This window comes from Nelusetta ayraudi, unplaced genomic scaffold, assembly GCF_046127955.1.
Source record: "Nelusetta ayraudi isolate G7.1 ecotype Tasmania unplaced genomic scaffold, CSIRO-AGI_Nayr_v1 ptg000057l, whole genome shotgun sequence".
In the NCBI taxonomy this organism is placed as follows: Eukaryota; Metazoa; Chordata; class Actinopteri; order Tetraodontiformes; family Monacanthidae; genus Nelusetta; species Nelusetta ayraudi.
The window spans coordinates 728,188-756,010 of record NW_027466107.1 but is presented as its reverse complement, the minus strand read 5'-3'; the positions used below and the strand labels follow the sequence as shown (position 1 = coordinate 756,010).

General features: G+C 50.3%; 1 protein-coding gene across 1 annotated transcript; it reads left to right on the top strand.

Moving 5' to 3' along the window:
* The first annotated feature begins 362 nt into the window (after positions 1 to 362).
* vat1 (vesicle amine transport 1) lies at positions 363 to 27,823 on the top strand. Its single transcript, XM_076038667.1, has 6 exons — positions 363 to 1,024; positions 7,941 to 8,148; positions 19,514 to 19,684; positions 20,857 to 20,946; positions 22,658 to 22,899; positions 26,198 to 27,823. Exons 1-6 carry the CDS (start codon positions 593 to 595, stop codon positions 26,477 to 26,479), a joined length of 1,425 nt encoding a protein of 474 aa, XP_075894782.1. The 5' UTR covers positions 363 to 592; the 3' UTR covers positions 26,480 to 27,823.

Below are 27,823 nucleotides of genomic sequence, written 5' to 3'. Positions count from 1 at the left end.
GAGTCATCGTGGTGTGGGTGCACCGCCGCCCGTGACTTGACCTAAAAATGAGAACTCATTTGTGAGTTTGCATGTCTGCATCTGTGTTTCAAGACATGATAAGATGGGTTTTAATTAGCAGATAGTGTTTTCTCTTTTTATGCATGAGTGCACACTTTTTTGCTGCCTCTGCGTCTGCTTAATCTGCCGCGTTGCCATTATGGACTTTTTTTTTTTTTGCAAATCACCTCTCAGACTGATGCACTGTGGACTTTCTCTTCGAGCGCCCTCCCCAACAAAGAGCCAAACCCAGTCCAGTCCCGGCAGCCAATCCCAGCCTCGCAGAAGCCATCTCCGTGTTTTCCAGCCTGCCTTAGTCTCGTCCCACTCTCACTCAGAGCGCGGCGTCGTTGACAGCCACTGGACACAGATCAGCCCACTCTGTCTGTCTGTCGGGGTTCAGCGTCTCCATCCAAGACTTCCTGAAAGAGCATCTCTCTCTCTCTCTCTCTCTCTCTCTTGCGCTTTCTTTCACTCGCAAGACCATTTCAAGAAAGTCGCCCGAGCACATTTCTTCACTCGCCACAGTCTCTCAGCTCCCCCAACTTGAAACATGTCTGGAGAAGACGCACCTGCCCAGCAGCAGAACGCCGTGGACCAGAAGCAGGAGACCAAACCCGCCGAGGAGCCCAAGAGCGAGACGCCCAAGACGGAGTCACCGCCTGCAGCCGCCGCCGACGCAGAGGCGACCCCGGCGGCGGCGGCGGCCACCGACAAGGCCCCCGAGGAGGAGACGTTCAGCTACCGCGCCCTGGTGCTCACCGGCTACGGTGGCTATGACAAAGTCAAGCTGCAGGTGAAGAAGGGGAAGCCGGCGCTCAAGGCTGGCGAGGTGCTGGTGCGGGTCAAAGCGTGCGGGCTCAACTTCGCCGACTTGATGGCTCGCCAGGGGCTCTACGACCGTCTGCCGTCCCCGCCGGTCACCCCCGGCATGGAGTGCTCCGGGGTGGTGGAGGCTGTCGGAGAAGAGGTGGCTGACAGAAAAGTAAGTGCGCAAAAGCCGTTTAAATGGTTCTTGACCGTTTTTATTGGTGTGTGTGTGTGTGTGTGTATGTGTGTGTGTGTGTGTGTGTGTGTGTGTGTGTGTGTGTGTGTGTGTGTGTGTGTGTGTGTGTGTGTGTGTTTTCTCTGATGCTGAGCAGTTCCATCTGGGTACATGGGCGTGTCAGGCTCCGCTCGCTGCTCACTCAGGGAGTGGCGGTGCTGCTGCCTGTGCTGCTGCTGGTGGTTCACGCCAATCAACTGTTACACCGATCAATACTTCCCGTTGCTGGCAGGATGTTTGCTCAGCTCGATGATTTCAGCGCAACCATTTCATTTGTAACGCCCGTGAGCTCGTCGGCGTAGTGCGTAAAGTGCGTAAGAGAAAGACCTTCTGTTTTTTTTTTTTTTTTTTTTTTTTTGGGGGGGGGGGGCGGAAGGGTGGAGGCAGTGGGTGCGGATGTGCGCGTGGAAGGTGCGTTACTGAGTTGGACACAATGAAGACAAGGCGTCGCCCCTCCTTGTCTGCGCGCAAAACGTGCGTCTCTTCCTCGCGCCCGTGCAACTCCCACACCACCGTCCACAGGCAGTGCGCACCGCGCACGCGCACGCGCGGGTGGCTGTCAGCCTCCAAATGAACACATTGCGAGTCCGCCGAGCGCCTCTCCCACCCATGCAGCACCTACGCTGCTGCCGCTACTGCTGCGCTTTGATGTGTGCCAGGGGCGCGCGGCGCTGAGAGCCGCGCCAAGTCCAGCAGAGAGGCGCCGGATATCAGGCCGCTCCTGCCCGGCTTTCAAAATTAAAGCCCCCCGTCGACCGAGAGTTGTCTTTTGTGTCAGGGGTAGAGTTCTTGCGAGAAGACGCGTTGAGCCTTAACATTTACAATTTTAATCCCCTCCACCCAACACAGACACACACAAAGCGGTTTGTGTCTCTCCCATCCTGTTTCAGATCAGCTAAAACCCCACCTTGTTCCAACCATATCCGGCAATAATGGGAGTTATTTTTTTTACGAATGGGTCTTATAAGGTGGTTTATTTTGTAGAATATTACCGAGCTACAGGTAGAAATACGGCCGACTTGACTCGGGCGACGGGAACCAGCGGCAGCGACGCCTTTTGTTACCGGCAGAGACGCACCGAGCGAGCAGAAAGGGCGCGGCGCCTCCCATCAGACAGCACGCTGTGGAGAAGTCTCACTGGCTTTTCACCCACCCCACCCTCACACTCGCTAATACACACATATTTACTGCCACCAATATACCATCACGCAAGCTCGAGCCAAGTCTATTAGCACCCCATAAAGCGTCCACCGCCCAGAAAGATTTGTGTACAGAGGAGGAGGAGGAGGATTTCGAGTCTTCTTCTTTTTTTTTTTCTTCCTCTTCTTGGAATCGCGCGATGACTCACAGGCTCGTCCATCTGTCTCCAGGCTGCATGGCATCACTGTGCCTTTGAAAAGCTTCTCTTCTTTTGTATATATAATTTGTTTTATCACTGCCAACTCAAATGTTGCACATCACCCAGCGATGAGTCGAGCCGTTTGTTGTAAGAGCGACACATTTCTCTCCTGGATGCCGGTTGATGACAGTGTGGACGGTCACATGTGAGATGCATGTGCACTGACGGGCCAGTCGGAGTTGTGGTGGGTGTGGGGGTTGAATTGGCACCCGTGTCTGTCAAGTCCAGGCCTGTGCAGCGATGGAGGTTTGAGTTGCAAACTGGTCGGCCAATAGCAGCGGGACGTCGTGCAGGGTTAAGATCCCAAACACTCGGCCGCTTCTTTCTACATTGTCAGCAATGTAGATTGGATTTAAAGGTCAGGCCACACACACAAACACACAAACACACGTGTGCACATACACACACGCGTACACACATCCTCAAGCTTCCCTCGGGGTGGAGAATTAAGAGCCGATCTTCGTAATGGATGGAGGGATGATGGAGATGTGGGAGATCTTTTGGCAGCCGACTCGGTGGTAAGCGAGCGTGTCGACGTTGATGGCTCATCACTTTAAGGAGAGTATCAGCATCAGCATCATCGCCGCTCTGTAGCCACACCTGTCTGCTCAGACGTCTTTACTTAAAACACACACGCACATACACACACACACACACACTCAGGCAGATGCACAGAACAAACAGACAATAGTGGGCGTGTCTGATGAGTTGCTCCCCAGGCAGCCGGCACAGAGGGTGAAGTCTGGCTGATTTTATTTAAACCTTGAACTTGGCTTCAACCTATTCTCAGATATACTCAGATATAGAAAACTATGGTACGGGAAAGGGAAAAAATCTCAGTGGTTGGTTTCTACCAGTTGGAGAAGCAATGACATCAGGATCTCATGATATCTATCAATCTGTGATATTTTTTTCAGAACCTTTTATTGTTGACGAAAGAGACAAAATGCTCCTACACTTTGCGTTTAAAACACGCAAGCTTTGCAGCTCCAGTCTCTCGGCCCACGACCAGCATCCACCATTTTCATTCAAACAACAGCAGTAGGAATACCTATTCTGTACACATACAATAAATTCTTATTGGTTTTACAGAAGAGTATAGCAGTGGCAAATACATTTAGATTAGATGGTGTATATGTGTGTGTGTGTGTGTGTGTGTGTGTGTGTGTGTGTGTGTGTGTGTGTGTGTGTGTGTGTGTGTGTGTGTGTGTGTGTGGTGTGTATATACACATATACAGTATACAGACACACACGTATATACACACACACACACACACTCACACACAAACACACAACTCTATACATGCCTCAACTAGAAATTCCACCCTTCAATTGAAGGATGATGGGAAAATGTAAAGTGACAGTATGTGTTGTTCTCATTTCCTTCAACTCTGCCTCCCTGCAGCTAAAATTAAACCCTCTACCTTTTGCCTGGAAGACATTTCACTTCAAACTGTGTCATGTGTCTTTGACGACAACGAGGCACTTTGTCACCACGAAAACTGATGAGTCCATTGTAACGAACCCCCCCCCCACCACCACCACCACCACCTTCAAAATAGAAACTTCTACCCAAAAAAGGAACGTGCAGAGGCAGCACTCTGCAGCGTCACGGCCCTGTTGCCTCGGCCGTGTTATCATTTTTGCAACTTCCGTGGCACTTCCGCTTTTATTATTCGCCGCATGCCCGGCGCTGTTCTGCCTTTTAATAACTGCGGTGGAGCGCGAGCAAGCGACCACCCCACAGGGGAGGAGTGGTGGGGGTGATGGTGTTGCATGAAGTCAGGACTGCCCTCACCTTAAATGACTTGGGAGTGCAAGAGTGAGTGGGGGGGGGGGGGGGAATGGGGGGGGGGGGGGGGTTGAGAGTCATCTCCAGTCAGGCTCCCCAGATACCAAACATCAGCATTTTTTTTTTTTTTTTCTCAAACTCTGGCTCGCTGAGCTTTGGTAGGATCTAACCCAGATGTTCTCAATTATCTCCTCTTGGCTCAGGTCGCCGTTGCAGTACTTCCTTCATCCCTTTCTTTCCTGCCTGTGTATTATCTGCTCCTTTTTAATATAATCCCTCAGTTCCTGTCAGTCACACTGACGGCGAAAAAAACAAAAAAACAACATTATTGTATGACTGCGGTTTATTTTAGCTAGTGCAAGCCAATATAAACATATGCTGATGCGTTCTGCGAGGGTTTTTTTTTTTTTATCAGGCTGAGGAATTTGATCTTCCCAACATACGAGCGTCCTGTCCGCTTTCCTCTTCCCTCAGATTATCTCCACGTTCCTTCCTGCTCTGCTCCTTTCACTCTACATGTCCACTGCGTCACCGTCACAGCAAGGCTTTCTGACGGTCGGCTGGCCACTAACCACTGGCTTGGACCGCTCGGTGTTAGTTCTTGTGCTGGCCTCCTCGGGGGCCTGCTCCCAGCGGCGTTCCCCTGTTAGACTCTCAAAACAAGTTGCGTTATAGATTTATAGACCAGTGAAGGTCCCACATGACCCCAGACTCACTGCTTGCCAAAGTTTTATTTGAGCAATGTCTCATTTTTAATTGGCTTTTAGTCACTGTAGAGACACTCTGTTGTCAGCCCTGGGATAACAGCAGCCTTCAGGGTGGGGCCTTTAAAAAATTTAAAGGTCCCATATTTTTGCGAAATTGACTCTCCCAATGTTTTCTGTCACTGAATTCCCCCCAAATAAGATTCCTTCACTTGTTTTGCTTGCTCCACTCTTTAAAATGGGTTTGCTGCAACCCTTAGTTGTGGAAATTAGCTCTTTGTGATGTCACAAAAGGCCCTGACACCACTCCCAGATCAGTGATCACACCCCTGATGTGACGGTGTGTCCGCCATGTTTTTGTCCCCTTCCAAAAACGCACAGAAGGCCAAAAAAAGCAGCTGGCTGTAAACAAAGAGCCAAAAAAAAAGTCTTTTTTTTTCTCCCTTTTTTGGACAATCTATTCTGAAATGAAAAATGATGAATAAACATGCAAATATATGCACCTTGGAGGAAAAGCAAGTGCAGAGCAAAGATGAGAAACATGTCGTCGGCGTGATGCACTCATTTGCATAATGGGCCATGCAGTCAAGTGGAGGAGGCCGAGCCGGCGGTCCAGCAGGGCGTGGCCCACCCCAGGAACATTCTCAGTCCTCTTAATTACATTTACATGAGGAGCGCCGGCTGAGCGGAGTCAACCTTGCTCTGGTGCCACAACCTGAATCAGGATCACAACTCATGATCTCAACATTTGTCAGTGCTTTTTTTTTTTTTTTTTTTTTTATTGCCGAGATCATCAAAAGCTCACAACCACAAATCAGCTGCCTTGGAGGTCAACGAATCCCCCCAACTGAATCATCGTCTGATGAACTCCCTTCATATGCAGCTGGAACTGGAAGTGTCTTTGTTTCCCATTCCCCCCCTCACCCCCACTCTCACCCACCCCGCACTCTTGACCCCCAATGGTGAGAGAAGGAAGTGAAAGCACCACCAGTTTGTGTGTCACAGTGTAAAATATGTGGCAACGGAGCCGTCACGAGGCTCTCTCTCTCTCTCTCTCTCTCTCTCTCTCTCTCTCTGTCTCTCCCCCCTGACAGTAACTGGCATGCTCATCGTGGGCGCCGCAGCACTGCTGCACATGAGTTTTGAAGGCAATGGATGAGTCATATTGTGTGTGTGTGTGTGTGTGTGTGTGTGTGTGTGTGTGTGTGTGTGTGTGTGTGTGTGTGTGTGTGTGTGTGTGTGTGTGTGTGTGTGTGTTTCCAGATCCCTCCCTCATCTATCGACCTGTGCCACACTCCACATCCAATTACGTCTGCGAGGCTGATAAAATTGAAAGACTGAAAAACAGGAAAGAACTAACTAAAAAGAACTTCAAAAAAGGAGGAAAAAAAAAACCTAACTTGGGAGGTGGCCGATAGGGCACGAGTCAGCAGAGCGGACAAAAACGACAACAATGAGGGGGAGGGGGAGGAGGAGGAGGAGGAGGAGGAGGAGGAGGAGTAGGAGAAGTAACCAAGGTCGGGAATCAAGAGCAAGATTTGAAAACAAAAACGACAGAGACTCGATAAACGGCGATATAGACATAGGACAGAGAAGATCTCTCTAATTGGAGAGGACTGTCGGCTCCCTGCAGACCATTAGAGAGGCCCCGGGTGGAGAGGGTTCGTTCCCAGGAGGAGGCCGGCCTGTCTTATGCTCAGCCATGGGGAAGAATCTGGCAGGGACTCTGACGAGCGCTGAGAGGCCAGCGGGGAGGAAAGATGGGCACCCATTGTCCCGTCCCGCTGATGAGGAGGATGGGACGGGATGCCGGGAGGCCACGCCTCCCTGCAAGCCCACAGGGAACAGCAAGACAGTAGCAAAGACGGCGTAGTCAGAAAAAAAAAAGAAAAAGACAGTGGCCTGGGTTTCCGTTCCAGATTTAGTGGGACACTGAAGGAAACAGCCAAAAAAACATTGATCACTGAATGATCATCATCTAACAGGAAATGTGTTTCCTTCGATCAGTCTCCATACGTGCATGTTTGCAATTTTTAATGGCACTGACCATGGCACCAAGTCGGAGGAACTGGCAGAACTGGGTAGAAAGAGAAAGCAGACAGGATGAGAGCAGGGGCCCGGAGAGAAGGGGAAGGAAGATGCTCTGCAGCGCTCAGAGGAAAAGGAAGCGAAAGAGGACGAAAGGGAGGAGAGTGGAGACAGGTGGGGGTGAGGGAGGGAGGAGGGAGAGAGGGAGAGAGGGAGAGGGAGAGAAAGGGAAGGGAGGGAGGAGGGAGGGAGAGCGCCGTCTACAGGGCTGAATCAGGCCAGAGGAAGAAAACAGGAAGAGGGTTATAATGTCTCTGTTTCCCGTGTCCCTCGGCCGGCCTCCCCTGATTGGCTGGCGGCGGGTTTGTTTACGCAGCGGCTCGTCCTTCTGAAAAAGTGACATTTGTGAATCGCAGGTTTCCTCTTTTGATAAGAGTTGTTTGGAGCCGAGACGGTGAATGTGGCTCCCAGCACGTCGGACGCCACCTGCGGCTCCTCTGAGAGCGGAACTCACGTAACTTTTAGGAAATAAGGCATGAGGGGAAATATGTCAAATATGTTCAGCTTTTCTCTTCCTCTTTGGGGGGTTCAAATCAAACTTCTGGGCTTCTGATGTGTAAAATCTCTGATGTGTAAATCGACTTAAACGGAGCCACTGAGTGGTTTCTGTGATCCTTCGTTTGTTCCCTCGCCGAGGTCGCCACGGTTACCGAGGGGCTGCAGCGTCGCTCCGGCGCTCCCTGTGTTTGCTCGCCGCTCCTCGAGAGCAAACTGTCCAAGTCTCAGCTGGACGAGGGTGGCCGAGTGTTTCCAGGAAGCCGTCGGCGAAACCCAAAAAAAAGAAAGGAAAAAAAAAAGAAAAGCAGCTCCTCTGTGTCTCTCGTGATTTTGTTTTTCTCCTCGGCTCAGACTGCGTCTCTCTTCCCCCGGCAGGTCGGCGACAAGGTGATGGTGCTGAGCCGCTTCGGGCTGTGGCAGGAGGTGGTGGTGGCGCCGGTGAGCCACACCTTCCTCATCCCAGAGGGCATGAGCTTCGAGCAGGCGGCCGCCCTCCCCGTCAACTACATCACCGCCTACATGATGCTGTTCGACTTCGGCAACCTGCGGCCCAACCAGAGCGTCCTGGTTCACGCTGCTGCCGGTAAGCAAACACGTGAAGAAAAACAAAAGCGATATGCAAAAGGCAAAAGAGTGGCGAGCTATGGTGAAATGAAAGAAAATAAAATATTTCAAAATGTGCATCCAATTTAATGATTTATTTTTTTTGAGAAAAAATTGGCCTTGCCTTTTCCTGCGATTCCATCTGGGCAAATATATTTTGGAGATGGTTCATTGCAAGAAGTAGGAGGCAGAATTTTATTTTTATTTGAAATTGTTGTTTGTTTGTTTGTTTGTTTGTCTCACCAGCTCCAGGAGCTGCCTGACAGTTTTTTTTAGGTATTTTCTTTCAGTGTGCTCGCTAACTAGGCCCGACCCAAACACTTTTTCCACATCTACTGCACGTTTTTTGAATGTGTTTTGCATGTCGACCCATTCAGGGGCGTGGCTTGCGTGGGACTTCAAGCCATCGTAGCCAATGGCAGCCGAGTTTGTCATTTTGTGGCGTGGTGCTTTTCTGCTGAGTTCCGTGCAGAAACGGTTTTGCCTACGGTGATTGGCTCCGCCCCTATTTGCGTTAATTTTTTTATTACACCTCAATTTTGTTTCAATTAAAAGCGAGTCGACAAGAAATAAACGTCCGCAGTGAAACGGGGCAGGCGGAGAGGACAGCGGCGCGAGGTTCCATTTGCAGACAGATTCTATAAATTACTGCTGCCAAACTGAAACAGTGACCCCCTCCTTTCAGAAAATGTGCTAAACCACACGCAGTTTCGGTTTGATGCGCGAGAACCTCGACTCGGCCCCCCGCTTAGCTCCACTCCGCAGTTTACGCACCAGCCAGAACCACCCCCCCTCCCCCCGCTGCCCCTCCTCCACCCGCTTCCCCCATCTAGCAGATTTATGGGGAAGGAGCCTTTGAAGACGTCTCGGCCTCCAAAGTGGAAATGTGAAAATCTAAAGGGAGGAAAACCTTTGTTGTGTTCACGCTCGGCGCGGCGGCGGCGGCGGCGGCTGAGTGATGGCGGTCGCCGGAGGGGCACCTGTGGTGAGAAATGCGCCCGACCACTTTGGATGGGGGAATGAGAGGTCCGGGGTCAGAGGTCATGGTGGGTGGGTGGAGGACAGAGGGAGAGCTCGGCGGGCGGAGGAGGAGCACCTGCGTCAGGGCGTGATGCTGCCTGATGCAGCTGAAGGCCGCTGTGTTTACACGACCCGGCCAGCTGGAGGGAGAGAGTAGAGAGTGTCGGTGCCAAAACACAAATTCCTCTTCCTCCTCCTCCTCCTCCTCCTCCTCCACCTCTTCGTCGCTCCACTCTTTGCTATCAGCTGGCCCTGCTCCCCCGCTCTGGGCCCGGGCGTGCACTGGCAACCGGAGGCTGTTGTTTCTGCGTCTGGCGAGCCAGTTTGTGAGGTGACAACAACAACGACGGCAACGACGGCAACGGCGGCAACGGCCGATCTTGAGACAGCCGTCGCACCAGCTGCAAGACGGCGAGAGAATGTTTGACTTCCCACAGTCCTCCAGCTGATGTCACTCAGCCGTGTCGACGCCCATCTGGGACAGGGTTTTTCCTTCTTGTGCTGCTGCTGCTGCTGCTGCTGCTCCAGCATTGTAGCAGGAATGCAGTGGTAGTGTCGATTCCTCGGGGCTCTCTCTCTTCTCCCGGGAGGGTGGAGGCAGCTGGTTTCTCGGATCGTCAGGGTTGCGGCGTTTTCCTCGGGGCTTGTGTCCTTCCTGGACGTGCGACGATCATTACAAGGTGTTGAGAGATGTCAGCGTCCTCCGCCAGTGACAACTGGCCTTTTGGGTTTCCCGCTGCCCCGGCTCTCAGAGCCTCGCTAGATGAGCGGGTCTGGAGTACCAGTTTGTCAAAGAACTCCTTCTGCTCTTCTCTGATGTGTGAGATCAGAAAAAATATTGCTTGACAAAGACAGATTTTTGCAGGGCCCTGGTTTCAGTCAGCCTTCTGGAGCCTGGTGGGTTTTTTCTATTATTATTATAAGGAGAAACAGAGTGACAGATAGACAGACAGTGGCATCACTGCAGTTTATTCCCTCTGAATATCACTTTATATCACTCTGAATATGTACATATACTGTATATATATGTGTACATCGATAAAAATCACTTTTCCCTCAGTCACATTTCCAGTGTTGCCCGAAAAGGAGAAAGAAGTTAATCAATAATTGAGGGAGGTTTTCAGCGTCTCAGTAACCTAAACCGAACCTTTGCAGCTCCGTAGGGTTCATGCAGTTGGAGGTTATGCAATGCACAAATTTCTTAGGTTGCTCCTTGTAGGTGCAGTGTGTGTTTACCAGAGAATCAGATGTCCAGATTCAGGCAAACCACTCCCACTTTTCGGCAGCTTCCATCTGGACTGTGTGTGCGTGTGTGTGTGTGTGTGTTGTAATATATCAAGTTAAAATCTCATTCAGTGTCATTTGACTTCCATCTCTGAATGTAGGAAGTCGGCATGCTGTGGTCTCCAGTTCCAGGATACAGTGCAACGCTTTCTGAAAAAGTCGTGCTTCCAAAACCACTAATGCTTTCCTTCAAACTGTTGCTTCGGTGTGAGCCGCTGCCCAGAAATGCAGGAATCCCTCAGCCTGTGTAGCGTGAAGCAGCACTCTTATTATTTATATAATAAATTAAATAATTTTTTGTTTTTTTATTTATTAGTTTTTAATTAAACTAAATTCTTCACACTTAAAACACTTAAAAAATATATATATATACCGCGAAAGTGTGAAATGTTAGATTGAAGGTCTTTTTTGAGAAAACTGAACTTTTTTTTCCCAAGATTTAAAATAGAAAAATTTCAAATCTTATTTTCCTGATTAATATCAGGCAAGTCAGTTCATTTCCAACATAAATTGTGCGCCACATTCCCTCAACGAATCGAATATCATGACTATTTTTCCTGGCAGTGAGTGTTACTGTCATACTCCCTTAATATAAAACCAGCTTATAAAATGCACCCTTAGAATGCAAAGCATTGCCTTCGTAGACTTTAATACAATTTTTTTTTTTTTTTTTTTTTAATCGGATCTGTCCTGCATTATAAGTAGATGTTGAATGACGCCAACGGCACTTCTCCAAAAACATTGCCGTCAGATAAAAGCGTTTTCCAAGAAGCAAGAAGCATAAGAGGCATCTCTGTCGACTCATTGCGAAGCAGCGCGTCAGCTGAGCACAGAGCCCCCGCTGACTTCCCCTTGGCCTGACCGCTGCAGTGCTGCCGCTCGGCCACCGGGTGACCCGAGGGGCCCTGCTGAAGGTGCAGTCGGATGGCTTCTCGTCAGACCATTACGCTATCTCACAGTATCGCGGTACGGCTGGCCATGAATTCGGAATAACGGCAGGGACGCAGCGCTGCATTCCTGCAGCTTCTCATTTGCATGTGTGCTCAGTTTGACTGCGCGACCCCTCGCAGATCAGTGACAGATCAGATCGACTTATTGCAGAAACTCCTGGACTGGTGGCCGTCACATCCTTCCCACGCAGAGCCTGCGCAACGACCGCTTTGAACTCCGAGTACCCATCATCCATCTCTGCTGCGGCGGCAGCGGCGGCGGCGGTGCTGACCACGTGCTGCCCCCCACCCCCTCCACCCCCTCCACCACCCCCCTCCTCCTGCCCTTTGCTTGGCCATTGTTCCCTCACCGCAGCTCATCCAGGGAGCATCAAAGGGCCTCGTTTCCCGACAAATCTGCTGAGCCTCTGCTCCGCCGCCGGTCAGGTGACCCAGTGCCGAGCGCCTAAACGGTGCTCGGCGCGGCCCTCCGTCGTCCGTCCCCCCTCTCTCTCTTTCTCTCTCTCCTGCTCGCTCGCTCGCTCCCTCATGGATCCGTTCCTGTCCTCCCTCTCGCCCTGCGAACAATAGCTGGCAGTGTTTCCTCCCATCGTGCCTCCCTTCTCGCTTCTGCACCCCCACCACCACCACCACCACCACCACCACCCCACCCACCCCCCTCAGCTGACCCTCCGCTCCGCCACGTGACCCCTCCCCCCCCCAGTCCTCCTGGACCGGACCAGAGCTCGGTACCTCGCTTCCTGTCCAGCGGTGGGTGGGAGGATGCGTCTTCCTCTGACCTCCTGCTGAACCGCTCCCAGTGTTTACGAACGCGGGCCAGCGACTCTGCCGCCACACCCACGGCCAAAACATTCCTGCATACATTTGGGGCTCCGCCACCGCCGCCGCTGCCTCCGAGGATGACGTCCACCTCTGTTTTATTTATGAGCGCTGGAGTGGCTGTCGGAGCGTCGCTACGCATTGCGTTTTGCAGATGTGGAATGTACAACACGAGTCGGGGCGGTGCTGCATGAGTCGGTTTATCTGATGGGTTTGTGTTTTTTTTGGCCTCGGTGTCCAGAAGTTTTTGGACGATTTTGACTTGTAGCTTTTTCGTAACAAAGACAAGTTTCCTGCGAGGCCATCGTCGGGGAGTCCTAACCCACCCTGGACACCTCCGGTTCTGTTGCTGCTGCCCCCTAGTGGAGTGGACATGCAGCGCCGACAGGTGACACTTAGGATCACATGATCACATGATGTCCATGCGAAGAGGGTTGCAGTCGATACCCAAGAAAATGCAAAATGCTTGATTTTCACGACTCTTTGCAGTGTCATTTTCTAAATATATATAAAAGAAAAACAACAGAACTTTATTGATAACTCCTGACCCGTCGCCGCTGCAGTGGAGCAGGTGTCTGGATCTCCTGGGCTCCAGACCTCCACCCTGATGTCAGATCTGTAGGTCGCACCCCCAGGCTTGTGAGCTTCTTCCCTCCCTCTTACTAGCGATGAGATTTCAAAGAAAAACCTGAAGTGTTGCTTGCCTGGGTTGATCACCGCCGCTCGTTCGTTATTCACCAACTGGTGCAGCGGCTGTCAGAGGAGCGCTACCTGGAGTGGAGTAACACACGTCTTCACACATTTCTCTGTGGACGGGGACAGAACTTTTAAAATGTGTGGTTACTATGGATCAGCTGTTCGGCGGGGGGAAAGGGGGGGCGGGGGGGGTTGCATAAGAAGTGTGAAAAGGCTGGAGTAACAGAAAAGACAATTATCTTCCGCTGTGTTCGCGTAGGCTGTAAACAAGCAGCTCATAAAAAAGTGACTTCCCAGTATTTGCTATCAGTCCCCCGCTGTGTGTATTTTATTTATTTATTTATTTTTTAATTACATTTCCAAAACGCTGCAATGAATCAGAGCTGCACAGCCGTCAGACAGGCCCGGCCTTCACTTTTATGGACCTATTGTTCCCCAGAGCAAACATTCAAATGTGATGCGCCCTGAAAGCGTTTCCCCTCCCGTCTTTGCCTCTCCCTCTCTCTCTTTCTCTCTCTCTCTCTCTCTCTTTGTCTTTCTCTTTCTCTCTCTCTCTCTCTTTCTCTCTCTCTCTCTCTCTCTCTCTCTGCCTGCCTGCTCGGGAAGTCTTAGCCCACTTTACAGAATGCTAATTCAGTGTGACCACCAAGCGGGAGTCTGGGCTGTGTGCGGTTGAACCGTCTCTGTGTGACCCCCCCGCCCCCGCTCCACCCCACCGCCCTCGACCCCGCCCCTCCCCTTCCCCTTTGCCTGGCATCGCCGGCAGCACTTCAGCTGCTGCAGCCGTAGGAGAGGGAAACCAGGGCGAGCTCCGCCTCCTCACCCGCCAATCACCTCGCTGTGATCGCTGCGAGCCGTTGACTGATGACCTCCATCCCCCAACAGCCACAGTAACCACCGTGCAGGGGTGCAGGTGTGTGCGGGGACACCTGTTTCTGTGTGTGTGTGTGTGTGTGTGTGTGTGTGTGTGTGTGTGTGTTTTTGCACGCAAGCACCTCCAGCAAACCCGAGATGCAGCAGTACTGCAGTAACTCTGTCGTGCGTGCACCCCCAGCCGCTCATTTAAGGAAATATAAATAAAAATCGTGGCCCCATTAAGTTGGTTTTTTTTTTTGTTTTTTTTGTTTTTTTTAAGAAAAAAAAGAAAAAGGTCTCACATGGCAGCTTGAGGGTTGAAGTAATAAATTGTGATTTAAAACACACAAAAAAATCATGGGTGCCGCATAAAAATGAAAGACAAAAAGTCAGTTTATGCAATCAAACTGTAAGAATGTCATAAAAACAGATTTCTGGCAAACTAAAAGGTTCTCGTCATCCCTCGTCTCCCATCTGCATCTTGCTTCCCAAACTGCAGTCAAGCCCCTGTCACCATAAATCATTCCCTGCAAAAACAACATAGATCTCCAAAAAACAGCATATTTAACCCTGCGTTTACAGCCTTCTGCAGAAATGGACGCTTGTTGGACCTTCCACAAGGTGGTGTTAGAGGGCGGAGCCAACAGCTTGCCAAGGGTGTGGTTGGTTTCAAATCTAAAGAGAGGTTTCAGGGACTTCTGCGACATCACAAAGGGCCTCTGAAAACACAAACCGAGCAAAGGAAGGACTTTTCCATTTCTGGACAAGTTTTATTCCATAATCATGATTAATATTGTCTGTAAGACCATTTCAAATTCCATTACTGGGGAAGGGAGCGGGGGTCATGTGGTGAGCTGCGGCCTGTCCTGCCGCTTTTCGCCGTGACAAGAGAAATATTGACAGCGACTGGGAGAAATTTAGACGGCGATCCAAGGCTCCACGTCAGGATTACGACGCGAATGGGAGGAAAAAAAGTCTCAATTCTGAGAAATAAAGCCAGAACCAAGTTCTGTTTTTTGCCATTGTGGTAGAAATGGAAGCTTGGAAGCTCACCGAGCGATATTCTTTGCCAAAAACGAATAATATCTGACCTCGATGAGCGCAGAGGCAGTGTGTAACGGCGCAAGAATCCTGCAAACCATCTCTTAAGCGAGGGACAGAATTCAGCAATGTGTCAACGAGTTTGACTTTGTCCTGTTGCATGAAGCCAGTGGAGTCATTGATCTTAGTTTGTTTTCCTGCTCGACCACTCAGGAAATCACAGGGAGCTTTTTGTTCACAAGCCTTTGTGTGTGTGTGTGTGTGTGTGTGTGTGTGTGTGTGTGTGTGTGTGTGTGTGTGTGTGTGTGTGTGTGTGTGTGTGTGTGTGTGTGTGTGTGTGTGTGTGTGTGTGTGTGTGTGTGTGTGTTTATTTTTTTAAATAATCAACTCACCCACTGACAAAAAGAGAAGTGCTTCCGGTTTTTGCTGTGATGTGTTTTGAGAGAGAGAGAGAAAGAGCACGTTCCACCGTACTTCAGGCCCTTGCGCTGCATACACACACACACACACACACACACACACACACACACACACAGCGGCTTATATAATACGGAGTAATACCTCAGAAGTTCACAGCGGACCGCAGCTCCTATCGTCGTTCCAGCACTCGGAGCTGGAACGTTCATTCATCCCGGTCAGCCGCCTTGTTGATGTTGTAACAAAGCCACAGCGGCAGGGGCGGCGAGATTGGGCAAGAAGAGGCGCGTAGCTCCACTTTGCCCCGTGTTTTTGTTTAGTTTTTTTAAATCTCATTCTTTGTCTGCCACCACAGGCTAATGATAGGGCTAGCGTGGACGACAGAGCCTTTGAGGAAGCGTGGAAGCCAAAATGTGGAAGGGATTCGGCAGGAAAATGAAAAAGAACGGTCGAGCCGCACCTGAGCTCCACTGCAGAAGTGTTCAGGGGGGAAAAAATGCACAATAAGTTGTCCCGTTGTCTCTGGAAAGAAAAAATGTGAAATTGAATCTGGATGACGATATGTGTGCATGATGTCTGAATGTGAAAAACATCTCTGGCGTCGCCGCCCACCGCTGCTAATGAACTCTGGGTGCGCAGCAACAACAGAGAGCCGAGTGTCAGTCTGGATTCCTCTGTGTTTTTTGGTGAGAGAGGGAGGGAGAGAGAGAGAGAGAGAGAGAGAGAGAAATCCTCTTTGCTGCTGGAAGCCAAGTGCACATCGTGCCAAAATTTTGTAACTATGTAACGACATCAGAGGCGAAGACAAAAAACACACTGTGTGTGTGTGTGTGTGTGTGTGTGTGTGTGTGTGTGTGTGTGTGTGTGTGTGTGTGTGTGTGTGTGAGAAGCCGAATCAATTTTCTTTAAAAACAAAAACGTACACACACACACACACACACACACACGCGCTCATAGATAGGCGAGCCCTTTGTGGCACTTTGTAATTTTTTGAGGTGTAAACAATTAGCCTGAATGTGGAACAAATGCGATTAGCCGCAAGAATTTGCTCGAGCTGCTTTCTCTTCCCCTCCCCGAGTAATAAGTGTTTGTGGATGGCCTGGAATCACACCTCGCGCCTGCCAACAGAGAGAGACACAGAGAGAGAGAGAGAGAGAGAGAGGCTTCTACACTGGAAGGTTAAAAAAAAAACAAATAGTGGACATAGAGAGTAAAGCGCAGAGTGAAAGTGCTAAAATGACAGAAGGCAAACGGGAACTGAAACTGTCCAGTGGATGGGAGGCGAATATTCTAATCTGGGTGCATATTTGCAAAGATTAGACGATAACTGTCAGCCAATCAGGGTTTAGGAAGGTGTGTGTGTGTGTGTGTGTGTGTGTGTGTGTGTGTGTGTGTGTGTGTGTGTGTGTGTGTGTGTGTGTGTGTGTGTGTGTGTGTGTGTGTGTCTTCTACATGAAGATTAAAGAAATGGGGATATTGGCCAAAGCTCTGCAGTCTTGTGACAGATCAGGAGTTTGTTCTCAGAAACAGGTACTCTCCTCCTTCTCCTCCTCCTCTTTCTCCTCTTCCTCCTTCTCCTGCTTCTATTCCTGCCCAGCACCAGATTTTCACAACACATAGAATTGCATTTGTTCCAAATTTGTTCGAAAGAAAAGCACAACGGAGCAGTGTGATGAGATTAACACAACAAAATGGAAATGTATTATTTTAGCCATTTACTGCCTTTTTGGATTCAGGCTCTGGTGGCATTTCCTCAAACACATAACAGTTCTGGAGTTTCATGGAAGGAACTTTAAAAGGAATCCACCGTAGCTTCCTGGCCAGGAGGCGAGTTGGCACTGGGAAATCCTCTTGACGTTTTCTTATTCTTCACGTTGGATTTCAGTTCACTCGTGCAGTTCCCCGGCTGTCTCATGCTGAGAAACACGGGCAGCTTTGTCGCCGCCTCACTTCTTCTCTTTTGCCCAACAACAAGTGGATACTCTGGCTGAAAACACGGTGTTGAGTCGGATTTCCGAGCCCAAACTTTGGATGAGGTCACATGAGTGGTGACAGAGTAGCTTCGGAAGACACCCACTGAGGGAGTCCATCCGTCTGCGTAACTCCGGAGCTGTTGCGTGGATTAGAAAATGTCACCGGCGCACTCGTTCCAAAAAGCAGTGAATAATACATGTGTGAAATATCACTGTTGGGCAATATAACCTTCGAAAGCAGCTGTTTCCTGGCCGTCTGGCAAAATAATTAGCGGCAAGCAGCAGCAGTTCAATATTAATATGCAATCAACTGGCTGTAAGTACCAGGGATTAATGAGCGCAGCATCCTGTTGGACACGTTTCACACCTGCTGGCCGCTGTGCAACGCAGCCATTTAGTAGATTTTTTCCACTTTTTTTTTTTTTTTTTTTTTTGTCAAATCAAACCCTCAAACAAAAATCTGCTTCCGTGTGTCAGATCTCGGGTCACTTCCCGCCCCCAAATCTGGCCACCCACAGGCCTCCCTCGCCCTCTCAGAGTCCCTCGGCAGCGGCGAGCGAAGAGCAGCCAATGAAACAAAATGGCTCCCTCTGCTCAGTCATCGCCGGCAATTTGGCCCTGGTTTCCCTGGCAACGCAAACTTGGTTTGTCACCGAGGACGAGGAGAGGCTGCAGTCTAGCAGCAACAACAGCGACAGCCTGAGAGCTGCGTTTCTCCCGTCAGCTCGCCGATTATCCCCGGCGAAGCGGAAGCCGTCAGAGCCGAGTCGCAAAGTAGACACGTTCTTGGCCCCGCTCAGCGGCATTGTGGGTAGGGAACGGGCTGACACAAAATCGAGCTAATCCGTTTGGTAGCATCTCTCTGTGTTCAACTTTAAAGTGGCAGCACCTCAGATGCACCAGCAGCATCCGTCACTCGCACTTCACTTTTCTGCTGAGCAGGAGGCTGCGGAAGGTCATTCATTCTATTCCGACGTGAAGCAGCGGAAACTAGACGTGCATAATCAGAGGGAAATGGTTCGTTAGGCAGCTGTGAAAGTGTTTCAAGGCAGCGGAAGAATGAAAGAGCCGGAGATTTCAGAAGGTTTCATTTCTGTGAAATCTTTAAGAAGGCACAACGTTAACGGGAGGCCTGTTAATAAAACCTGAAATTTGTTGAGATTATTGTTTGGTTTGTTTTTTTTCCATCAGTGGATTTTAAGGCACTATAGAAACACGTCATATCTTGATGTTTCTCAGTTTCTAAGGGTGTTTTTATCAACAATAAAGGAAGATCTTCTTCCTGTTTGGCTCATTCTCATGACTTCCTGTCTATCTGATTAGCCATCGCCATTTGTCATTGGCTGGCAAATATCAGTTTAATCGCTCAGCGCTGCAGCTGGATGTATGCACATGCACACTTGTAGCTCGGCCTCACTCTCTCTCTCTCTCTCTCTCTCTCCCCCTCCCTCCCCCCCTCCGTTCATCCTCCGCATATCAGGCACGACGTGCTCTTTACCCGCTCAGCCGTACGTGACCTTTACGGAGGCCTTTCAGTCCGAGTCCTCGACCCGAGCCTGCGCTTCAAAACCAGCCGTCGCTTATCAGTAACCTATTCCTTCTCTGCAAACAACGACTGAGGCTTTTTTTTCTTTTTTTTTTTTTGCGCTGCAACTGTGTACACACTTTCAAATAAAGGGAGTGCGTCAAAGCCATCTACGGAAGCCATCTAGCTCGCTGCATTTTCTTTTTCCAGAGGAGTGGGGGGGGGGGCAGGATAAGGAAGTGGGATTTGTTTGCAGCTGGCAGGTCGAGACGGAGCCGTGTTTTTGTCATCGGCGATAAAAATGTGGTCCGGCTCCGTCTTTTCCCCCTGACAGAACAGATTCCTCGCCTGTGTTTTTCTGTCCGGCGGAATGTGAGACAGGTTGTCTGGAATAAGGGAGTCCAAAAAAAAAAAAAAAAAAATTAGATGTGGCATTTGGGCTCGACAATGGCTACCTTCTCCTGAGGCTGCGCATCTGTGTGTGGGCGTCTGTTCTCCTCGGCCCCGTGGCAGCGCTGCCATTGTGTGTTCGTTGCGCTCTTTACATACCCCTGAGCCAAACAAGTCCCACGGGGCCGTTGACTCAGTCTGTTTTTTGGATGATAATTATCAGAAATTCACATTTACCTGCAGGTGAACAACATCCCTGAGATGGAAATTCTTCAGCACCTTCACCTTTTGCTTTTTTTCTACTCTTTTTTTTGTAGCCAAACTCCTTGCCAACCGTTTATCTTCTAACTTGTCTCGCCCCTCTCTGGCCTGCAGGTGGTGTGGGCATCGCCGCCACTCAGCTGTGCAAGACGGTGAAGGACGTGACCGTGTTTGGCACGGCGTCGGCCAGCAAGCACGAGACCATCAGCGAGGGCGGAGTCACGCACGCCATCGACTATCGCACCAAGGACTACGTGGAGGAAGTCCGCAAGATCAGCCCCAAAGGTGAGAGAGCAAACGGCAAAAAAAAATACACAAATGTGAAAACTGCACTACACAAAGCAAACAGATTGGTGTTCAATTGACAAACTAGTAGTTTGCCTCCCTATTTTAGTCGCAGCTAAACCATTTCTGGCTCCACCCCTTTCAACTCCAAGGACTCTGTCAGGTCTGCCAGTTACATTCTGACCAGCTCAAAAAAGGGCTTTCGAGACGGAATGTGCATGAATTATGACATGCAGAGCTGTGAAGCTTTGCAGGGCTGCAGCACTGTGAACATGCAGCAGTCTAAATTTTACTTGCAAGTGAAGCAGCAGCAGCGAACTGGTTTTATTTTCGACACTGCCCTGAACTTGCAGAGAGGAACACAATGTTGCTTTTCAAGGAAATGAAGCAACAACCAGTTCCTAGTTCATTTTTCCCAGCCCCTCCCTCTCTCTGTTTTTTCTTTTTTTTTTCTTTCGGCCTCTGCTGTGTGTGTGTGTGTGTGTGTGTGTGTGTGTGAGACTGTCATGGTGTCGGATGCTCGCGTCGCCTCTGCACTCGGTGACACAGAGCGAGACGGAGAGACAAAGCAGGGACGGGCGGAGAGTCGGGGCCGCGCTGACACTTCAGACAGGATGTGTCTAATTAGATGCCTGGATCAATGTGCCGGCCAAACGAGCTACCTTGTACCCTTCCCCGCTCCCCCGCCCCCTCCCTCCATCTGTCTGGTAGTTCGCCTTTGTCCCTCCGTCAAATCCGCCGTGCCGGGGTCCGGCCCGGAGTCCCGCTGTGAGCCTCCAGTGGCAGCGGAGCTTAACGGAGCGGAGAGGAGGAGCCCAATTTGAGGCAGAGAGGAGCATCATTAAGGCCGGAGCTCCAGCGCCAGACGCTAATAAGCTGAGAGAAAAAGCTCAGCGGCCAGCGAGGACAGGGTGAGAGCAGCCGGGCCGGGAAGGAATTGAATTCCTCCAATCTTATCAGTGGCAGGAATTAGAAAACAAGAGAGGATCTGGCCTCCCCTTCCTGCTCTCCACGTAAACATGGCACAACTTGGCCGCACTCGCTACTCCCAGTGATCTCTGGCATGCCGGTGTTTGTTTAAGGGGCAACTTGGCAGGCAGCACAAAATCTCCAAATTCACACCACTGATAACTGTCCCCTTTCTTCTCCTTCCTCTCCCTCCTGTGTTCCAGGGATGGACATTATTCTGGACCCTCTGGGGGGATCAGACACCCATAAGGCCTACAACCTGCTGAAGCCGATGGGAAAACTTATCACCTATGGTAAGTGCAACACGTCAAAAAATTCAATCATGAAACCTAAAGTGGTGGACAGGTAAGCAGAGAGGCCTGACAGGTGCTTGCACTCAGCAGTGAAGATTCATGGTTACAACAAAAAAAAGGTACTTCTAAACAGACCCATGAGCAACATGGACCTGAAGTTTGTCTTCTGAAACAGTGAAGCGGCAGCAAGAAGGAAAATTCAACGACAAAAATAATCCCCGTTTTCCTGGTTTGGACTGTTTTCTTTAATGAGGAAGCAGAAGTAAAAATACAGAAAGCAGCTTTTATGTCCTGGTTATGTCACGTTATGACCAAGTATCTGTCGGTTGCACATGAAAACATTTACGTTCAATCTAAAATCTCAAAACTTAAATTCCCTCACATTGTAGTTGCACCCCATGAATTAAGAAAAAAAACTTTTGAAACGTCTCTTTTGAAAGGCCCTTATTTTAGCAACGTGCCTGCTGAAAATGTAATTGCAGAAGCGTAACAAGCATGACTGGCCGTCAGTCCAAACATCCTGGGATTTAACCGCAACACAAATGAATACAGAGCAAAAAATAGTTGTGGTTTGCCACTCGCAGCCACAGAATGGAGCTTCTTCTCAGTGGCCAGCGTGACCTGCACTGCAAGGGTCCTCTGTGAGTGTGTGTGTGTGTGTGTGTGTGTGTGTAGCCTGTAGGAAGGCCTTTTACGCTGGCTCTGTGGCGATGCCAGTCTGTGAGCGGCGTGCATGGGAAGGTGGGCGGGGTCGGCATCTGTGGAGAACAGGGCCCTGCCTTTGCCTTGCAGCAAAACACAACCCACTGCCCCCAGCATGGTGGTCACCCCTGCCCCACTCGCCCTCCCTCACCCCTGTCAGCCTCTAGACCCCGCCCCTCCTCACCCCTGACGGCCTCTTGACTCCGCCCCTCCTGTCCGCGGAGGTCCGGCTGCTACTTCTTCCTCCAGCTTATCAGAAAGAAAGAATGCGCGGCGGAACAATGAGTGTTCTTTCTGTTCTGAACCTGGAATGTGTCTGAATGTAGTGGAAACCCCCCTACCCCCCACCCCACTCCCCAGACCCTCACCCACCTCTTCCCAGATTCCCCCTGAGAGCCAGGGCGGAAGGAAACGCAGGCCTGTGATCAGACTTGCGCAATATTTATACAAATGTGGCAGTTTTTCAGAGATGTTGCTCAATCAGAGTTGTGAAAGGATGGCGGTGCTGTGGTTAGCGCTGTCGCCTCTTAGCAATATTATATCTTCCCCACCACTTCTGGAAGACATTATCCATGACAGCGCAGCTCCATTCCCCCCCGCCCCCAGTCTGGCAATACTTCAAAATATCTCAATTTTAGATGCAACAAAAGAAAAAAAAAATCATCCTTTTTTGGAGGAAAAAAAACCAACAACTAATTCAAGGACAAGACTTTTTTGCGACGTGTGAAAAGTTTTATGCAAGTAATTTTTTTCAGTCCACATTTTAATTTTGCACAATTTCAAGGTTGCCTGACACTCGCCTACTGCATCTCATCAAAAATCACAATAAATAATACAATTCAATTCAATGTGAGAAAATAAATTGTTCTAAAGTGATCTCATGGTCAAGGTCAGTTATCTATTGGGTGGAAGTGGGTGTGTCAGCTGCCCAAAAAATAAATCAATAGGTGGAAATAAGACACGCTTAAAGTTCAAGCCTGTGCCCCCTCTCTCCCTGCTTCTCCACCAGGTGCTGCCAACATGCTGGCAGGCCAGAAGAAGAACCTCATCGCTGTGGCCAAGAACTGGTACCATCAGTTCTCCATCCACACGCTCAGCCTCATCCAGGGCAACAAGTCGGTGTGCGGCTTCCACCTGGGCTACCTGGAGAGCGAGACGGAGCTCATCACCGCCGCCATGAACACCATCCTGGACCTGTACAAGGAGGGCAAGATCAAGCCCCACATCGACTCCACCTGGCACCTGGAGCAGGTCGGGAACCCCCCAGACACACACACACCACACCTGCATGCATGGGCAGTCTGACATGCACTTGGTGTGTGAGTGTGTGTGTCTTGATGTTGTGACTAAAAGCAGCCCCTCACCCTCCTCATCCTCCATGTGTGGAGGTGTGACAGCGTGTCTCAGGAGGTCTTTACACCTGAATTACATCCACACACACTTTCACACACGAGCACTTGCAGCACAGTCACCTGGGACTGGGCCTCACGCCAGCTGAGATCTTACCTGCAGTGTGTGTGTGTGTGTGTGTGTGTGTGTGTGTGTGTGTGTGTGTGTGTGTGTGTGTGTGTGTGTGTGTGTGTGTGTGTGTGTGTGTGTGTGTGAGAGGGATGTTGAGAGGAGCCGGGTGTGGCTCCACCCCCGTGAGGATCAAGTGGAGACAGTGTGTGTCTGGGCCGTCTCACTCACTCACTCACTGAGTCACAGACAGACAGACAGACAGAGTCAGATTGTGGTTGACAGCATTGACACTGTGGAGCGACATGAGACAACAGAGAGAGTGTGAAGAACACAGAAGAAGAGGGTCGCGGGCCGACGGGCTCTGTTGTCGGTGGGACAGAGAGTCTCTCTCTCTCTCTCTCTCTCTCTCTCTCACTCTCCGCCCGTCAACCGACGCTCTTTCTCTGCCTCTCCTCCTCCTCCTCTATCTCCTCCCCCTCCTCCTCCTCCTCACTCCTCGCATCCTTTAAGTCAGCTACTCCAGCTGTCCTCCGTGCTTCCATTCTTCTTCTTTTCTTTTTTCGTTGCACTTTTTTCTCTCTTGTTGCTATGGCGACGCTCCCTGAGCAGGAGCGTGCGTCTGTCTGCAGGGAGGGGCCCTGACGTCGAGTAGGAAAGGAAGGGAGAGATGAAAGCTGCTCAGCCAGGAAGGAGGGAAGGTGTGTCTCAGTCTGGTTTGAAGAGGTCGAGTGCAGATTGTCTTGAGTGTCATGGTGTGATAATGTGGAGTGGCTTCAAAGACAAAGTGCTGCTGTTTTTTTTTTCTCAGTTAATGTGCTGGATAGGATGAAATATGACAATTTGAGGAGCTGCATATGAATGAAACATTGTCGGGGGGGAAAAGCAGTATAAAGACAGAGTCACTCTTCTTACTTAAAGTCATTTTCAGAGACTTTCACATCTCCGGAAAAACAATTAGCCCTCCGTTTACAGCCTTCTGCTAAAACTGCGGGGCTACACCTCACTGTGGGTGAGTGAGGGTGTGGTCACCAGCCAGTTGGAGGGCTGTCGGTGCTCATTTAAATTATATGTTGTGTTGTGTCTTTGAGGATAATTGCTCAGTTGTGTGTATTTTTTACAAATCTGTCTTTTGTACTTGTGACACTCGAGTCTCAAACATGTCAAGTGTTTAGTCATTGCGTCTGAAAGAATGCAGTTGACCTTTTCGCTTTACCAAGTACGAGGTGTATTCCCTCAGCCCACGTCTTGTGTACAGCCACCTTTTCTCCCGGTGCCATGTGAACGGAGCTCTGCTATTGGATCACCTCCGCCTGTGGCTCCACCACATCTGTTGCCAGGCGATACTTAATTATATAAATGATCGATTACCACGAGTGGCGAGTGCAGTGGCCACCGCCCCCCCATCCATCACACCTCACTCTACTGCACTTCCTATTTTTGTTTTTTCCGCTGAGAGAGAACTCCACAATGTGAAGGATAAGAATAATAATAATAGTGATGGTGATGGTGATGATGATCCCCTCGCAGTCTTCGCAAATTAGCACTCTTCCTTCTCTGCTCCTTCTCTTGGTCCGTCGCCCGCATCTGTGGGCGGCGATCACGTCAGCGGCTGTAAATAGCAGGCGGAGACATGCCTGGGGGTCAGGGAGGGCATCGGCTCCTAGCCGCAGGAGGATGGAGGCGGTGGGCGGAGCCACCGGGGAAGACGTAAGATGCCCCCTCTTGATGACTTCCATTCACAGCCAAGACGATTGGTACAGTTTTCCACATCCCCCTCGCTCCTCGTCTGAGGTGCTCCACCCGCCCCTCCCTCCATCCCTCCCTTCCTCCCTCGCCTCCGTGCGTCTGACTCGTCGGCCTCGTCAGGTTGCTAGGAGATGGCCCTGTTGCCGTGGCACTGGTCGTTAGGTGGTCTGCCTGCCGTGGGAGGAGCACCAGGCTGGACGCAGCGCGGTGGGATTCTCCTCTCGCTCCCGTTTTTACTGTCAAATCACTTGATGGGGGTTTGAGCACCAGTCAGCTGTCAGTGTCTTTTCTCTTTACAAAAAAATCAGCTTTGCTCATTTCTAACGTCATTTCAATTTGAACGGGTCCAGACACTGCTGGCCCCGCCCACTGTCGCTCTCCATTCTGTTTTCTGGAGCGCGACAGAATTTTAGGGTTGATTAATAAATATTGGAGGCTCAATGTCTGAGAAATTGAAGATCTAAAAGTGGATGGATGGAATATGCAATTCGCAATGTGCACATATAGTTTATGGCTAAAATCAAATACTTGTAATATATAAAGAACCAATAGATTTTTGACCAGTGAAGGCATTAGAACCCTTGTGGTTTTCCCTTAGAACCACTGGCCATTACTTTTCTTTTCTTTCTATTTTTTTTTTTAGAGCAGAATGGTTTCTAACAAGCTTGTTGTCTCTCCTTTGATCTTAAGTCAGTTAAGCAAATTGGCAAAATGCCGCCTTATAGTCAGAGTGTCCCTGCTTTGCTTGCTAAGTAGAAAAGGACGCGGCCGCCTCCCTATTAGCCTTGTTTACGTGGGAAACCACTCTGGACTCGCTCAGTCATAACAAAGCGTCCAGTCAGATTAAACTGAAAACTTCCACGTAACCAAAACTCAAACTTCTGCCAGACTCCCAAACTCAAAAGACACGCAGACGTGTTCAGAATAAAGATAAATAATCGACTGCTATTCCGAGGCATTGTCACTCAGATTAAACAATGAGTCATGTAAAAAAAAAACAAGCTCCCGCATTCTGTTTCTTGTCCGCATTTCCTGCCGGCTGGTAAACATAAACATTTTATTACATTTATCCTCAATAAATTCTTTGCTCTGGGCGTATTTGCTCACTGCGCTTCCATCCCCTAGTTTGATTTATTATCCTTTATTTCGTCCCTGCTGCTACAGTTTCATTTCCCCTCAGTGCTGATTAAATTTTCATCAAAACAAATGGACTTTTTCATAAAGTGATACGCGAGGGTTCCACCAGCAGCAGAAATTTGAGACAAGGGCTCTCGGCACGAGGAGGGACCCGCTCCTGCTGCTCTTATGTAACCACCTTCCTCTCATCTGTCTGTCCCCGCAGGTGGGCGACGCCATGAGGAAGATGCAGGAGAGGAACAACATCGGTAAGGTGGTCCTCACCACGGAGCCCATGCCAGAGGAGGAGAAGAAGGAGGAGGCCAAGAAGGAAGACAAGAAGGAGGACAAGAAGAAGGACGACAAGAAGAAGGACGACAAGAAGAAGGACGATGGCAAGAAGGAGGAGAAGAAGGACGACAAGAAGAAGGAGGAGCCCAAGAAGGAGGAGCCCAAGAAGGAGGAGGAGCCTAAGAAGGAGGAGGAGCCCAAGAAGGAGGAGAAGTGAGCTGGAAGGCGGGGGAAAGGGATGGAGAGTTGGGCAGACCAGCAGGGAGTTTGTGTCCTGGGAGCAGCGGGTGTGGCCTGGGGTGAGGGTGGGCGGGTGGGGGAGGGGTGGGTGGGCAGATGTGTGGGCGGCGGCTAAGCACAGATGGGAGTGAGTTCTGAGGGTAGATTACAATATTATCACACCACTGTCCTGACCTTTCATCTCACCCCTCACCCCTCCCCTTTCTGTTTCCCCTCCTCTTGAGTCATGTGACATTGACCCTTCGGGCCTGGCTCCACCCACTAGACCCCCCCGACCCGCCACCCCAGTTTTTTTGCCATGCAAAAATTCAAAAAGAAGATTGGCTGGTAACATGTTGGCCACCGTCTCCACTGGCTAGCGCACAGCCGTGGAGGATTGTGGGTAAGGATCCAGGCCTGGGGGGCAATTGACCGTGTCCTTGACAACCGCCATCCCCGATCGCTCCCCCCACCACACACACACACACACACACACACAAACACACACTCACTCACACACCTCAGCTCCCACTGTGCTAAATCGTTTTGCTTTGACTTCCACCTGCCACCTCCTCTCAGCCCCTCCCCCTCCTCACTGCCCCGAGTCTGTCCCGACCCCCCCCCATTCCCCCACACCACCACCACCACCACCACCATCACCATCATCATTTACCACTGTCCAGACCCACAGGCAGGCACAAAGGCAGGCTGGCTAACAAGAAAGAAAATTGTAACAGAACACACAGAACACACAGAACCACACCCACCCACAAGGTTCCCTCCCCTTCTCACTGCCCATCGCTGGGTGACGTCACCGCCCATGAGTCAGACCCACCTGTGATTGGCAAGGCCGTCGGTGTTTACAGCAGTCCATCAGTTCATTCCGCTGGCCTCGGCTCACAGGGCAGGAGGGGCGGAGCTAACGCAGCAACAGGTCATTTTCAGTCAATAGCCGACGCAACAATATTTTGGAAATTGTTTTTGTCCCCAGCTGAGACCTTTCTGTAATGAAATCAACCACACTGAGCCTTTTGTTCACTAGAACTAGTTTGCCGTGTTAAAGGTGCGTCAGTTTCCTCCTCTTCGTTCCACGTGGTGCCTTTGAAGCTTTAAAAAGGAATTGCAAAATTCGACGACCAAGTTGCCAAAGCCCCGTCCTACTGGGAGGAAGTTGTGTGCCGCCACCTGGACCACCAGTCCAGGACGGTGCGGTCCGGGGATTCTCAGATTCTCAGATTCTCCCACGATGATTTCAAGCCTTCCCAACCCCCCACCAAAAAAGAAGCTGAAGAAGAAGCCAGTGTCACTCACTCGCACTCGCCCCTGATATGAATCCCCCCCC

Bases quoted from the DNA above. Each gene is read 5' to 3' on its own strand.
- vat1 (XM_076038667.1), top strand. From the start codon at position 593: ATGTCTGGAGAAGACGCACCTGCCCAGCAGCAGAACGCCGTGGACCAG. The intron at 1,025-7,940 runs GTAAGTGCGCAA...TTCCCCCGGCAG, and splicing joins AAGAGGTGGCTGACAGAAAA to GTCGGCGACAAGGTGATGGT. The intron at 22,900-26,197 runs GTCGGGAACCCC...CTGTCCCCGCAG, and splicing joins CCACCTGGCACCTGGAGCAG to GTGGGCGACGCCATGAGGAA.